Source organism: Elaeis guineensis, chromosome 13, assembly GCF_000442705.2.
Source record: "Elaeis guineensis isolate ETL-2024a chromosome 13, EG11, whole genome shotgun sequence".
Classification (NCBI taxonomy): domain Eukaryota; kingdom Viridiplantae; phylum Streptophyta; class Magnoliopsida; order Arecales; family Arecaceae; genus Elaeis; species Elaeis guineensis.
Window position 1 is genome coordinate 27544118 of NC_026005.2, and position 16995 is coordinate 27561112.

A 16995-nucleotide genomic window follows, 5' to 3' on the forward strand; every position below is an offset into this window, starting at 1 on the left:
ACCGAAGCCTGTTCAATATGTATACCATAAAGTCTTCTGCTTGATTTACTGACACCAACACAACTAATGCTAGAGTAAGACAGAAATCTTTTTTGAAGGAATTAAGCAACATAGGAACCATTAACTTAAAATAAAAGAAAAAAATGTTCCTCTGCTGATAGGCAACTTCCTAATGCTCCTTTTATATGCAGTACACGATATGCTAGACATTGCAGTAAAAGGTACAAAATGAAAGTTACTAAGCAATTTTCTTTGTACAAGATGGTTTCACTTGAAACTCTCTCATGCTGCAAGGGTTGAAATCAAGATTTTAAATCCCGTGGGATGGGGTTGTCCTGATTTTTTTATGGAATGGGATATGCCACCGTCCCATCCCATCCCGATACTTGGAATAAAGGATGTCCCAAGGTGTCTCGATTAAGATGCTGGGATACTAGCGGGATGGTTCTGTCCCAACACATGGATCGTACCCTCTCCTAATGTCCCGCTGGGATCTGAATCTTTGGTTGAAATCTCATGCATACTAGCCTCACACCAGTCATAAGCTAGTATGATAAGGGCTGATAAGTTCCAATATCAGGGGAATTGAGTGCTTGTCATGCCGTACCACCCACATTGAAGCATGTCAACCCTATATCTAGGAATATGGCTGAGCACTCTTCTTTTCCATTCATTTTGTGCTCATTTGTACTATCAAGACATATCAAGGGATATGGCCCCATATGAAAGATCATACTAGCAGGCCACCAACATGGCGCAATCCTCAAGATTTGAATCCTTGCATCCCTGTTGTGATCAAGTAGTTGGATGAATCCACAACTCTTACCAGTCTACTGAACTAGACCGACCACCATAATACACCCAAAGTTTGAAAGGCCGACCATGTTGCAGAATGTACTGCCCCACACCAAGGTATATACTGCAACCAATACAGGGCAATACTACCCCATATCAGCTAATCAAAAGTAGATGCAAGCCCATACCATGATATGCACCTACAAATGCAAGACCAATACACCCTTGTACTGCAGTATTCAGAGGTTGCATTGCACCACATGCCACAGACACACCAACCAATGTATTTTGTAATATATGGGGATGATGACCTATAAGTGCCTTCTCAATCCCTGGTTCCATATCATGCCAAGGGCTTCAACAAGTTTCTCAGTCTCAGCTGAAGCATGGTTAGGCATGAGTCAGATACAAACAGCAGCCTGATGAAGCCCACCTAGATTTTGAGTGTACAAAAGTACGAATCCACCTGTCTCGTTGGTCCTGCACTTCTTAGGATTCAGATCACTTTAGAAAATAATGTTGGTATAGCAAAAATCTGCCCTTACACAAGAAATATGCCAGATGCCATAGTGGCATTACATGGTGGTGAATACTGTATGGATATGGGAAAACAAAGCATAATATTAGGGCAACAATCACAGGACTGAAAAATTTGGCAATGTTACAACAAAGACATTTGTAATGGTATATAGTGAAGGTATTGGTACACATCCACATATATCATATCATAATAATTTGGTACCAATACACGATATGGGGGCATATCGAGTAATGAAGTGAAGGTATTGGTACACATCCAGATATGACATATCATATTAATTCGGTACCAATACATGATATGGGGGCATACTGACACTCGGTATGCCAAACCAGCCTCGTATCGATATAGCAACAATGTGACACTAGTATGGGGCTTGCTACCGGGACGGCATACCTTGGTACATCATGAAAGGGTAAAAGTAGGGGAAGTGTCTATTGCAGTTACTGATGCCTCTAAATGAAGAGTTTGTAGAGACTTATTACGAAGATGAAAATGGGATCTGTAATAAACTAGACACTATATATATATATAGTGTGTGTTTACGTATGTACGTATACATGCATGCATATATATCCACATGACTCATCAAATATTAGGGGCAAATGATATTTAAATTAGAAATTTCATTGAAAATCTGATAGATGCCATATTTGCAGGAAAAAGCTTTGAACCAAAAACATCTATATATTAAAGATACCATTGTAATCTTCTCTAACAAAGTACATCTCTGTCATGGGGACCATAAAATGTTACAATTTGGAATAAGAGGTAGACATGCAGAGACACAGTCAAACAGATATAGCACAAATTTTTTACCTGAATTTTTGCTGCATCCAGACTAAGGTTCATGCTTACTTTCTAACTGTACTTGGCAAAGTAAGAGGAAGAGAACGACAATGATGCACACAAACAATATGCTGAAATACTTAAAAACAGAGTTGGGGATATGGAGTAGACCTCTACATTACAGTTTACAAGCTTGATGTAGAATGTTTCAGTTCTCTACCCTTCATCACTGAAATATATGTGAGAGATCAAACACTATATCTTTCACTGTTACAAGATAACTATTTTCTGATCTTACATCATATTTACGTTTGATGAGTCTGATTGACCAGATGTATCTATCAACACCAATTAAAGTGATCGGGCACAGCAACCACCGCAGAATAATTAAATGGTCACAGATGAGAGGGGTCAATGCTTGGTTATTATCCATCTAAATTCATCCAAGAAAAAGTAGATTAAATACCTCTTTTTTTAATCTTTTTGCAGGGGAAAAATCTGCATTGTCTCTGCTGAGAAATAATACAGTGACCACAGAACTCCATCCAAAAAGATTGGGAAAAAAAGTGAAAATAGTCTAAAAACTTGATTCTTAAGCTTCCATTTGACCAGACAGAGGTGTGTGTATTCTATCCCCCCTTCTTTTATTTTATGTATGCGTTTTTGATTGAACACTTTGGCTTCAGAAAGAAAGGAATGGGAGAGATTAAAGTACCCTTGATCTGAGATTCTCGAAATCTTTTTGACTTTAATCCGAATATCCAATATAAAAGCAAGAGCTTGAAGAAGCGAAAACCCTAATGAAAGGTGGAGGAGGAAAGAAGGGAAGGATGAAATGAAAAATTTATGGGGAAGTGCTAGAATTTCCTTAAAGGGAGCGCCATGGGAGCAGTTGAGAGGAGTAAAACTAAAAGTTTATATAGTGGGTCCATAGAGACGTTTCCGAACCTAAGGCTCTTCGTCCAAGCCCGAGGCTGGGACGTGGGCGCGCAGCCAGCGAACCCCTGCGATGAGGTAGAGGGATTTTTTTAAAAATATTATTTTTTTAATAATTAATTTTAAAAATATCTTCAACCTCAATTTATTTCTGAATCTATCATCCCCATAACCACCTTAGCTAAAATCGTAAGTTAAATTCACGATTTCAAATCAAGATGGCACCCAACATAACAGAGAAAAAAAAATAAAATCATAAGCTCAACCTATATTTTTTTTTTTTTTTTTTTTTTATCTTTTCATTTCTTCCTCCCAAAATCCCGCCCCATTCCTCCCGCTGCCCGATCCTCCGCCTTCATCTTCCTGCGGTAGCCTCGTACGCATCCCCTTCAGTGCCCCCTGGGTCTTCTGTCTTCCTCTTCCCACGGCCACCTTGCACCCACCCCCTCCGGCGCCCCCACCTTGCCCGGACGCATCCTTTGCCTTTCTCTTCCCACGACCGCCCCGCACCCACCCCCTCCGACGCAACCCACGGCTCCTCTGCCTGGTCACTGCTCCTTCGCACCCTCCCCCCCAACCCATGCCTGCACATGGTCCCCCCTCCCCTAAGCGCCCACCTCACCACCCCGCCTTCCACCCCTCGACTCCGCGCTTTCCTCCCCTAATGGCCCCCCCTCCCCCGCCACCCCCCCAACTCACCACGATGCTCACTCCCTTCCCGTCGCACTTTCGCGCTCCCCCACCCTGGCTCCCATCGTGAGAGCAGAGGAAGAAACGAAATTTTTTTAAATAATAATAAAATATTTTCAGATATGTCAGAAACTCACTGGTGAGGTATTCACCTCTTTGGTCTGACCGAAGGATCTTAATACTCTTTCCAATTTGTTTCTCTACTTCAGCACGAAACCTTTGAATATTTCAAATGATTATGACTTATGCTTCATAAGATAGACATACCCATAACTCGATAGGTCGTCTGTAAACGTAATGAAGTAGTAGTAACCTCCTCTGGTACTTATGTTCATAGGCCCACATACATCAATATGTATTAGACCTAGGACATCACAGGCTCTTTCATCTTTTTCTTTAAAAGGTGACTTAGTCATCTTACCAAGTAGACAAGATTCACAGGTAGGCAATAATTCACAATCATCTATCTCAAAGACACATTCCTTGATCAACCTGTCAATCCTATTCTTGTTCACATGACCAAGCCTACAATGCCAAAGGTAGGATTCACTGACATTATCTATTTTGAGACGTTTACTAGGTGTGTACATTACACTAATAGACTGTGATATTATGTATATATCATGTTTTAATTATCTACGCATAATTGTAATATCATTCATAATGATATCACAAAAATCATCCTTTATTATAAACTTGTAACAAGTTTGGCCAAAAGGCCTACAGAGATGACATTCATCATAAAGGAGGGACAATAATGACAATCATCTAGCATGACACTACTGGACTCAAAGATGAGCTGCAAAGTTTTCAAGGCCAAAACTGGAACAAGACTTCCATCTCCAATGTTAAGGAACCGCTCGCCCTCTCAAAATTTTTTACTTACCTGCAGTTCCTGCAATGAATTGCATATATTAATAGGACTTTCGGTATCCAATACCCAGATAGCAGTATCACAAACAGAGAAATTACAAGGTGTTATCATATAAATACCTTGTGAAGTAACCACTTGCCTCTTTCTCTTGTTCTTAGGCCTGTTTGGGTCAAGGGTGGCTATATAAGCAGGACAATTCCTTTTCCAATGACCCAGCTTCTTACAGAAGAAGCACTCTGCCTGTCTCTTGTCAACTTTTGACGGTTTGCTCTGCTTGGGATCAGTGGCATGAGATTTTTGCACCTTTTTCTTCTTTCCTCTCATAGAGGATCGACACCCTGCAGATGAACCTCTCACTAAATTCATTGGCTCTTTTTGGAGCTGGTGATCCTTCTCAAAAGTCTGCAGTAACTCTAGCAAATTATGATAGTTTACTGTAAGCTTCATCATTCTATAATGACTGAGAAAGGATAGGTAGGATTTCGATAGCGAATTGAGGATAGCATCCTTGCCTAACTGTTCATGCAACGGAAAGTCAAGTTTGCTAAGACGTTCAATCTGCTCAATCATGTATAATACATGATCGGTGACTGAAGTTCCCTCTCGCATATGGACATTGAACACTATGCAGGAAGTTTTATATTTCTCCACATCCTCAGGGGTGCCGAAGGACTCATTCAATATTTGAATCATCTCCTCAGACTGTGCATCCTCGAACTTACAACTAAGTTCATCGTTTATAGCTGTCCTCATCACGTAACGCACAGTCATGCGATCATTGAGCCACTTCATGTAAGTGTCTCTCGCAGCACGAGGAGCATTGGCCACAGGTTCTTCAGGTGCCGCATCCGTAAGGACATACAAAATCCTCTCGTGCTCCAACACGATCTTCAACTTTCGATACCGACTATCGAAGTTGGATCTGGTGAGCTTGTCACTGTCCAATAGCGAACGGAGGGATAGTGTGTTGGCCATAACTGAAAGAAGAAAATATTAGCCTATTAGTATATGAAATATTATTATTATTTTTAAATTTTGAAGATATGAACTTTAGTCTAAAGGTCCTCCCACTATTTTTTATAAATTGATAGCTTCTACCTCCAACTCGAGAAATTACATTAATTCCTTAGCGGGTACTAGAATCCACACAAACTGCATTTGGGCCTGAGACTGGCTCGACTAACCCTAGTGCATTCATGGGTAGGTTCATAACGAATTATTTCTCCAAACAATTTCTAGCATTGGGTTTTGCCCCAGACTTCCCTTCAGCAGGCTTGTGGCACCTTCACTGAAAATTCTGGTTAGGTCCAACCATTAACATAACACATCAAGTGTATTCAACAAATGGATGTCCAGACTCGAGTGTGGCTCGACCAATCTGAGCATTGATCTAAAAGTACATCATGATGGTCATATGATGAATGACAATTTCAATACGTAATAGACATCAGACGTGTGGCGCCTCCAATGCCTATTTAGAATATTAGACTCATTATCACACACCTTAATAGGAGGCAATGATCAAGTTATTTTATAACTTTATCACTTTATGGACCTAATAATTTAGAAGATTTGATTTTATTGACCTGAGAATAAGAGAAAAAGTCGATCTGTAAGCTGCAAATCCTTCCACTGACTTCACCAAGTCATGTAAAAGATTAAACACAAGCTGGTCTAAAGACACCTAAATCAGTCACACTGATCCACCTTAATGGCATGGGTCTGCACCAATCGACTAGTGACCTAATCAAAATATAATCTACCATATTGGTCAGGTAAGTAAGATCAATGGGAGAGATTTGTCCTTAACTCACCGTAGATGCATCTAGGTGAATAGCTCCCAATTAAAAACTATTTGATCGAATCTGCCAAACTTACCTTAGACACCAACTGGTTAATTAGTTTTGATTTGACACACCAGAAGATTTGGACTCAACCATAGAGCCATGATCATGGTCTATTTATTAGGGTCAAACATATGGACTTGATCAAACTTCAACTATTAAGATTGATTTAGAGAAATACTGATCTAATCTAATTCAACACTTGATTAGATTTAATTAATTTCTTTACTTGGTCCATATGTATTTCTAACCCTAGATCTAACCCATTAAAAGGATCTGATTCATGCTAACCCTTTACTCATCATATTATGTGGTATCTTAATGATCTTCAATTCTCAATTCTAGATCATTCAAACTTAATTCAAAATTAAGTATATGAAACGTGTGTTTCAGTTTGTAGAACTATTCTACAAGGGTTTCAAGTGAAGCATACCATATATTTCAATACATAAAAATAAATTTTCATAATATGTTTAATAATTAAACATACATAGGTATGATCTAAACTTCATTCATACATCTCATGTATCATGATAACTTTTAGATCAATACCAATTACATCATATGTAACATGTAATTTAGGTCTAAAATAATTTTATATCTAAATTTTATCTTATTATAATAAATTATGAATCACTTTAGATCTAATTTAAATATATTTATGATCAAAATAATATATAAAAATCTATTCATTTTTTTTCTTCATGAAACTGGATCACAACGATACCTCTACACATCATAAGAGAATCCATCGAATAGGCAAAAGAAAGATTAATCTCTTCAATCTCTTATGATCGGATGATCTGGTGATCTTATCAATCTGAGTACTAGGCTACTAAGATCTAAAATTTAATTTCATGTATAATTATATCAACATGCAATTATTGACAAAACTATTTTATGCCATGAACATATCCTTGATCTCATCAATTATGTTCTTCATCTAATCCAATTAGATTTGATGTATCATATACATCATATCAAATCTAAAACTTATCTTATATTGATTATAAAATACTAATTTTAGATTTAATATCAAATAAAAAAATAATTAGATGCAAATATGAATGTATAAAGAATTAATTTCTGATAAAATCTATTTTCATACAATGCTGAATTATGTTAGGATTCAGATCTAAATATCCATCAAAATTGATCTAATTTAAATCTGAAATAATTTTTATTTTATAAAAAAATAATAAAATTAAAATTTTATTAAAATAAATTTAAAATAAATTTTTAATTTATATTATTTTTCATCAAAAATTCAGCAACAGCAGAATTCTGTTATAACAGATTTATAACAACCTCAATCAACCATTGATTAGACACCTCTAATCCAATCAAAATCAGATCAAAAATTTTATATAAATAGATTTAAATAAAATTTAATATTATATAAAAAATATCAATTATATTTCATATAAATAATCATAAAAAATTCTATTTTACATATATATATATATTTCAGGCCTACTCTGATACCAGTTGAAGGGAAGGAAACAGTTTTCCTCCAGAATGCCCAGGTTGCATCGAAATTTTTTTTCTAATATTCTACTTATTTAAGGATCAAATCTTTATCTGAATCATAGTAGAATCAGAGATCAAATCTCAAATTATCTGATATAAACCTTCGCAGAGGTCTGGATATGCAGATCCTCTACTTCGCATGCACGTTAGACGCTGTAGGAAAGCAGAATAAATTTCAATCCAATTGGCTTCGCATACACAATCAATCGAAGAATGAGATATGATGATGTGATATCTCACACCAGCAGGTAGGATGCCCAAGAAGGATCCATGTCCAAGGAGAGGAGGCGGCAACAAAGGGAGAGATGTAGAAGATGAAGGATCTCTCTCTTTACACGCCTGTCTCTCTCTCTTTTTCTCTTCTCTCAATTTGATTTGTTTGCTATTCTATTCTCTTCTCTCATCCATAGGTAGAGATCCTCTCTATTTATAGATGATTCTCATGATCCAATGAGAGGAGGATTCTTTATTCAAATCTGATTTGAATTGGTCCAATACTCATGAAAGAAGGACTCCTATATGAGATATAATTGCCATCACTTATGACATCCACTTTGCACCCACTCCCACACCCACTTGGGATGCTCCAAATAAGCATCAAACTAATTTTGGTCATACTTCATGAGTGAGTATTTTCAGTGCAAGTAGGAATACTCATATCTCATCCAAAATAAATCCGATTCGAATCTGATTCGAAGTCGGTTCGAAATAATTTTGAAAGACTGTCAATCCTAAACTCTTTAGGACTTTTGTACCTAGTCTAACTTAAATTTTAAATCTATTTAAGTCTAATTAATTCAGATCTAATCTAAAATTAATTAGTACTTAAATCCAATCTTTTATATATTCCATAGATCATAGATAGAAATTATTCATCTCCAGGATTGAACCTGAACCTCATGTGTAGTACTAGCTAGACATAGTCAACTCTTCAATCTCGTTTGACCCATAACTCAATTCTCAATCAAGTTAGCTTATATATTCAAACAAGTCAGTACTTCCAGATTGGACATTTAAATATAGGTCAATTCCTTCTTACTTTGTCTGACTTGTGTGCGTGACTCCATAAGTTCAAACACTAAGCCGGTAGCACAGGAACCAATTCCTGCACTAATCGAGATACCATCTAGCAATAATTTTTGATGTGCAGATAGGTCGAATTATCGCAAAGGAATATTTCAAAACCCATACTCATGGTTACCGCATAATTCATCTTTTTGACCTTGGATGCTCTAGGATGGTCTCAGGTTAACTGTCAACCGAGATTGCTTCATCTACATTATATTCAATCTTTCAAATCCATCTCATGGATTACTTGGGCCAAGACTTTACTAAATTAAAATACAGCGATACATCAACTCCAATAATCTGGAGAGGTCGATCCTATGTTGATCCACACACAGACTTCGTAAGTACTTGACTGTACCCAGTAGCCTTCCATCACTGCATTAAAAATTTAAGTAGTTCGGCACCAAAGCACAGTGAGTTACTTACAAGTCACTATGGTGATCTCAGGTCTGAAGGACATTTATACCCATGTATTTCGTGAGCAGCTCTTGACAGCAGAATGCTCAACAGGTGAGTCACTTATTCAGTAATGATGTACCCTTACATCTCACTTGTATGCCATACCAGTGTCACCACACTCTTTAGTTAAGAGGACAACCAACCCATATGGCATATAATGACCTTCACTCGATAAACGTCATCATCCTGTAATAATGTATCATTTGGTCATGAACTTATTTAAGAACTATACGATAAATCCTCTCTTTATCGTACACTAGCATAGTTCTAAAGATTTCATCATAGTATAAGAGTTCAAGAAAGATGTCACTTTGTGATAAAAAATATTAGAATAACTATTATTCAATAATCAATAATTCATATACAAGGATGAACTCCATCGTCACATGATTGATTTTAGGACATAATTCCCAACGATTGAAAGGAGAGGTGAGAAAGGGAACTTTGCATGGAGAAACTTCACGCAAACATAGTTTTGCGTGAAGCATGAAGAGGCATGGATAAGGTATCACAAGGGGAGAGAATTCAAACCATCTTGAATTCAAGTTTGATCCAATTTGATCCTTAACCAAATCTAATTTGGTTAGACCCAAAAGTTGAACCTAATCTAATTAGATACTAAATAAACTCGATTAAATCTTAATCCAATCAAAAATTAATCGAGTGTAAGTCTTAATTAAATCAAAAATTAATTTTTCTTAGCGATTAGATCATCTTATAAGCTAATTGGGTTAAATCTAATTGAATCCAATTCAATTAGATTTGATCCGAACCTCATTGCTCAATCAAATTGAGTTAATCAATAATCTAATTACTAATTAATCCTCCTATAATTTACTAACCGTTAGTAAATTAATCTTTTACGACCTTTGTATAAGGTTCATCATCAATCATATTGATGATTGTACTCTTGAATGATTCTTAATCATTGATCAGCCATCTGATCAAATAGAAACTTCTATTATGTGTGACTCCATAGGTTCAAATTTAAGTTAGTAGCATAGAAATAAATTTCTGTACTAATCGAAGTGACTATTTAGCAATGATATTCGACGTCCGGATAGACCAAAAAGTCAAAAAGCAACATTCAAGAACCATTGGCATATGGTTACCATATAATTCATCCCTTTGACTCTCAATGCTCAGAATAACTTCAGAGTTAAATTGTCAACTCTTAATCAGTATATCTGATTTGTGTCTTAACCTTATAAATCTTGTGACTCTTAACAAAGATTATCCTAATCAAGATTTTACTAAATTGAAATACAATATAGCACTATCTCTTGAAATCAGGAGTAGTTAGCCGTATCTTGACTTACACACAGACTTCGTGAGTACTTGAGTATGTCCAGAGACCTTCCATCACTGAATTAAAAATTTAGGTAGTCTGATACCAAAGTACAGTAAATTACTTGCAAGTCACTATGGTGATCTCAGGTCGAAGGGATACTTATATCCATATCCTTTGTAAACAGCTCTTGACAGCAGAGCACTCTGCAGTTAGATCACATTTAGTATAAATATACTCCTATATTTTACTTGCATGTTATATCAGTGTCTTCACACTCTTTGATTATGAGGATAACCAATCCATATGGCACACAATGACCTATATTTGATAAATGTTATCGTTCTAGTTATAACATATCGTTTGGTCACGAACAAGAACTACACGATAAATCCTCATTTATTGATTGAAAGTAGCTCTAAGGACTTCATCATAATATAAGGGTTCAATAAGAAAGATGTAAAGATTTATAATGAAATTGCTAAATAACTTTTATTAATTTATAATTCATATACAATTTACAAGGAGCACAATCATTTATAGATAGACGATTGGCTTTAGGATATATTTTCTAATACAACCACCTCTTTGGGCCGGTCGACCGTCTATGTGCTTTTTTTTTGAGTTTTTTTTTTAAACTATATAATGCTAAGAATGGTCTAGTCTATTAAGCCCAGCGATCTAGGTCGGTTAATTCGGATGGTCTAGGTTCGTTAAACTCTAATACCGAAAGAATTAAACACAATGCCAAAGCATAAAATCTTAAGAATTAAACCATAATAGTTTATATGAAATCTCAAGTTTAACATAAGATCCATCAGAATACATGATTCCACCTTTTTTTGGAGCCATTAAATTGATTCTAGGGTGGGGATCAGTATTATGGTTGAAATAGAAGAGAAATTCCAGAAAAAAATCAATGGGGAGCCAGTTGTTTCCTTTTTCTACTCCAACTCTCTTTTCCTTCGACAAAACTCCACCTTTTTTTGAAACCATTAAATCAATTTTGGGGTGAGGATCAGGATTATAGTTGAAATAGACTAATAGAAGAGAAATTCTGAAAAAATCAATGGGGGAGAAGGATGGCTTCTCGATGGATTTAAAGGCATATGAAATCATGCATTAAACCCACGATTTCGTGAAACTGTGGGTTCAACCCACAATTTTACAACGGCATATTTGCGGTGAAATTGTGAGTTCTACCCACAATTTTGTTTCACAACGGCAGGATTATAGTGAAATTGTGGGTTCAACCCATAGTTTCGTATCTAATTGATTTTGAATCGATTTCCACATCATCAACATGAACTCACGGGTTGAACCCATGAGTTCACCACCTGGACTCCAAACTCGTGGGTTTAATCCATGATTTAGTCTTAGGTGGCACTAAAATAATAGTTTCAAAAATAAATTTGGATCCGAGATATTTTTAAAATAAAATATTTAAAAAATTATTATTTAAAAAAATCCGAGGTAGAGAGAAGTGTTCTTTTTAGGCCGGGCCCCTTGTGGCCCCAACCCTCCACCTGCCGGTCAGTCCCCACTAATATTGTTATTAATATTAATTTTTTACACACGCATATATATATATTCATAAGTTTATTATATATATATATATATTAATTTTTTATCATCATTATAGATATGTGAAATTTTATGTATACTGTTGCAAATTTGCTAGTTACATATGCATTCTCATAATTTTATGCTTTTAAATAAATTTTCTTTATGATATTGAGAAAGAGGGGGAAAAATCATTCAGGCAACCAATCCAAATTTCGAATACGATTAGTCCCAAAAATCCTAAAGCACTTTAAATTCTGGTAACTAATTTATTCAAATTTATCAAAAGATGGAGGCTAATTAAATTTCAACAGCAAATAATAAAAAATAACTTTTGAGAAAAAAATAGTTAAGAAATATCCTAAAACAATAATAGCTACAGCAACATAGAGAGAGAGGGAGGGGGGGGGGGGGGCCTGGGGGCTTGCAGTGGAAGAGATTATTTTATGCCTCTTTGCCGAGCTTGAGAGCTCTTTATTGGGCAACATTGTGGGTTATGGCCTGCTTCCACTTCTCAATCCTCTTCTTATGCCTTTTTTTTTTGGTACAATGCTCTTCTTATGCTTCAACCTGGCATTTGGGAGCATCCACCGAGTTTTGGTTCGAGAGATGGTATAAGACACCATTAAAATCGGCATCAATTACAAGAGTTTGCCGCATGCTATGTCCCCCGCCCATATAGAACAAGAGAAGACAGATTTATATTGACTATAATTGTCATTTAAGAAATTTAATTCAATTTAATGGAATAGAGGAGCATGATGGGGTCTATGATTTCTAAGGAAGTAATGGGAATTGAAGAGGTGGTGCAGAGGAAAAGGCAACTGATCATACAATATTTAAAATTGACAATAATCAAGATATATAATTTATATATTAAAGAGAGATAAGATAACATTACATATCATAAAAAGGATTTGAATGTGACAGGTAGTTCTGACATTTATACAAGGTTAACAATGGCAACAAAAGACCCATTTTATTTGCTTTTAGGAGTGCTATATATAGATATGTATGTATGCATGTATGTATGCTTATATGTGTCTGTCTATGTATCTGGATAGATAGATGGTAGAATGTGGCTGGACGTGTTTTCTTTTTTTAAAAAGCAGAAAAAAACAATGTTGTCAAGGGTGCAAAAGTGAATGGTTGGCATGATAGACAACATCTACAAGAATTTTGAAAGAAAAAAAAAATGAAGGGAAATTTTCATGGACATCCTTTGCCATAAAATAATTTTTTTTTAAAGACTCATGTTCTATCAAAAGCATTGTGTGCAGTGGATCAGAAAGTAAAAAAAAGTAAAAAAACCAAGTAGGGGTTCTATATTGACATTACTAAATTATTTTCTATGACATTATTTTGTATCATATGCTGTGAAATTAAGATAAGGTCATAGATGCTCCATTGCATGGTATAATTTTTATTACATTATAGGATTTTTTGAATCTATATCCTCGTAAATTTGTGAAGTTGCTGAGTATCTTCATAAAGTTGCTATTTTTAGAAGACCCATATCATTTACAAGAGCAATATCACTTCAAAATGACTGCAATATATAGGGGCTAGCTTCATGGTGGTGCTAGTAACGAAGAATAGGGATATTAGACTCCCACAAAGGAGGCCATGCACAACAATAATTCTATGGTTTTGGAAGATTATTTTGTTTATTATATTTTATTTGCATATTTATCTTATTTTAGATTCTATTTAATTATTCTTTGTGTTATGTGTCAATTTTCTTTATTTTTATTTTTAGTTTTATTTAATCTATATACTACTTTTTGTTTGTATATTTTATATTTCATATTTATAATTAATTATGTATATTTTAACATTATGCATGCTAGTTTGCTGGTTATCGATAAGGATCTAATTGTAGAACACATGGATATTGAGCTTTTTGTCTAGTTTAACTTGCTGGTGCATCCACAAATGATCTTTGAGTCGAGCACAAATGGACAGTGACCTAAAGCATAAAGATGGTAAAAGCATTGATTTAGTTTCGCAACCTTTTGTTAACAATAGAACTGTTATGGGTAAAACCTTGGTGCCCAACTTGAAAACATGGGTAGACTCTGATCATGACCGACCTACATATCGACCATCGATCTATACATCAGCCATTGACCCATATATAGAGTTCCGACCTTATTGTCAGTATTTTCGAAAGCCATCAATCCACTCTTGAGCTACCGACCCTAGCATCAATGTCTGACCGCATTTCTGGGAGCATCAGGTTGCCGATCTACATCTTGACTGACGCCCTCATCACTAGTGGTCTCCAAACATTGGACATGAATCTAGATTTTGGGTTCCGACCCCTATGTCGGCTTCGATACTGGTGTCTACTATCGATTCTCATCTCCAACAATATACATGGTGAGCCATGAAGCCATGGTCTCCGACCTCCTTTCCTTTCGACCTCTGCTTTGATCGCCGTATTCAGAAAGTTTGATAGAAAATCCTAATACAATCTCATCAAATCATGCCACCTTTGGGATCAACTGGCTATTGACTAGATAAGGCAACTGCAACTGCTCCATACCAAGAAATCAAGCCGAAGATCTCGGGATAGAGCATCCAAAGAAGTTGGTGCAGTCTTCAATTACTCTCTCCCACGGCTCTTATCTTTATAAATAGAGACAATAAGAAACTTCCAAAGTATACAACTCCCTTGCATGCTCTTTTCGATCTATTTCAGATTTCTAACTTAAATGTTGGAGGGTTCCTATTGGAACCACCTCCTATCAGAGACTTGTTTTGCAAGTCCGATCGTCGTCATCTTTGTCGGGCTTCATCTTACTCCAGCAACTCCAGCCAGAGCAGGAAATCTACCACAACAAGAACTATTTATCACATAAACCTAAAATATAGATGTTTATGCTGCTACATGAATAATATTTTTGATGGTCGTTATGATAATGATAGCAATATTAACGCATGGCTACTTACAATGTTCAATATCACACTTTCTAATTAGTGCATAAATCATTCTTAACTAGAGTGCTTCATATGTGGTAGACATGATTTGCTCATTTCTGAAAAAAGGGTGGGGTGAGGGGAAGTTACTGCTTGGTACTCTATTAAATTCTCTCTGTTGCAAAAAAAATATAATTAAAAAGTTAGAAATATTGTTCACATGCCCCTCTAACTGTCTTTTCTGAAAAATAGGTTGTCAAGGGTGTGCTTACCTCTGGCTATCACCTAGTTTTCATAGACATTCCAAACCAATTAAACTCTCTCTCTCTATGTCCCCCCATACACATTCCCTCTTTTTAAAAATTTAAAAAATAATAAAAAAAATCAATACCCTCCTTTAATCCATGTGTTTTCTATCTCTTAATTTTTAGGTCCTCTTTTTTAATAATATATTTTTTTTATATGTGTTGCGGCTGGAGTTCGTCTTGGGTCGGAGGTACTAAAGCGAGGCAACGTCTGGAGGGTTGGCAGTGATCGAACTTACAAGAAAAGTCTCCACCGAAGGTGACTCTGGTGGAAATCCTCCGACACTCAAGTTTGATTTTCTGCAATAGGTGAAAAAGAGTGAGCGTTTATGAGAGGGAGAAGAGGCATACATTTTGAGGGTCCCTGAATTACTTTTTTATAGGTGGAGTGGGAGCTTTGGAGAGAGAAAAAGTTATAAAAAACTATTTTGCCCCTCATCATGTTCTTGAGCACCACGTCTGGTCCCTTGATTTTTTAGATTGGTGAGTGATGTCACCTCATAGCCAGTGGAAGCTATCTTTATTAATTGCATGGATTGGCAACTAGGGCCCAGAGAATACGTGGCTTTTGTTCATGGCCACTCTCATCATTAAGAGAAATGATGTGCTGAACCATGGAGAGGCCTTTTACAGTCACCATGATAAGCCGCTATCTTTAATGGCCTGACTTGACAGTCGCATAGTGGGTTCGGATGAATGCTACCTGATGTGGTAGCCGAACCATGTATAGATCGGGAGAGATAGGCCTCGGGTAGGTCATGCGCTGGCAGGCGGCGAGCTTAGTGTGAATGTTGTAGTCGAGGCTGAGGGTCGAAGTCTGAAGTCCACTGGTCTGGGTTGGATGCTGAAGTGGCTTGTTCCCACACGGGGTGACGTGACCTGATGGAATCAGGTGAGGGCGATCTCCCCAAAGTAATTTATAATAGTGAGTGACTTCAAGGCCAATTAGGAGTCAGGATCGGCCAAAGATCTCCAGAGAAGACACCAGAGCAGGGGCTTCCTTTGGCTCGATGCCCGATGTTCGAATGTCACATCGAGGCCTGTAGCGAAGGATCGATCAGGATAATTGTCAGCCATCCGATCTAAGATCATCCATCAAAGTTTCGATTGATGGATGATGTCAGGTGGCCGAAGTAGTAAGTCCATTTGTCTAGAAATCGAGGTCAACAGTCGAGGTGAAGTCGGATGTGCACGGGGGGCACGAGCATCCGCAGATCGAAGCCGGATGCACAGGCGTATCCTTTCACTTTTCTTCCTCTCCCACCACCTTTTCTGCCTTCCATCCCCTCCTCTTTTCCTTTTTTTTTGTTAGGATGCCCACGGGAGGATGGGACGAGGGGGAGAGAGGCAGTCTATGCCTATGACAGGTTCAGGTGACCAAGGACAATCCTCAT

The 16995-nt window shown here is 36.7% G+C and overlaps 1 protein-coding gene across 6 annotated transcripts in view; it reads right to left on the reverse strand.

Moving 5' to 3' along the window:
- Positions 1 to 3009, reverse strand: part of LOC105056184 (protein MICRORCHIDIA 6) — a 30326-nt gene extending 27317 nt beyond the window's left edge. For 2 of the 6 annotated variants that reach the window (XM_073247887.1, XM_073247886.1), the window contains exon 1: positions 2589 to 2757. In XM_073247887.1, coding sequence (XP_073103988.1) covers positions 2589 to 2667 — 79 coding nt within the window. In that variant the 5' untranslated portion in view covers positions 2668 to 2757. Of the gene's footprint in view, positions 1 to 2588; positions 2781 to 2837 lie in introns of those variants that run through there. The other 4 variants (XR_012136359.1, XM_010938295.3, XM_073247888.1 and 1 more) reach the window with 4 other exon arrangements.
- Between the last annotated feature and the right edge of the window lie 13986 nt (positions 3010 to 16995).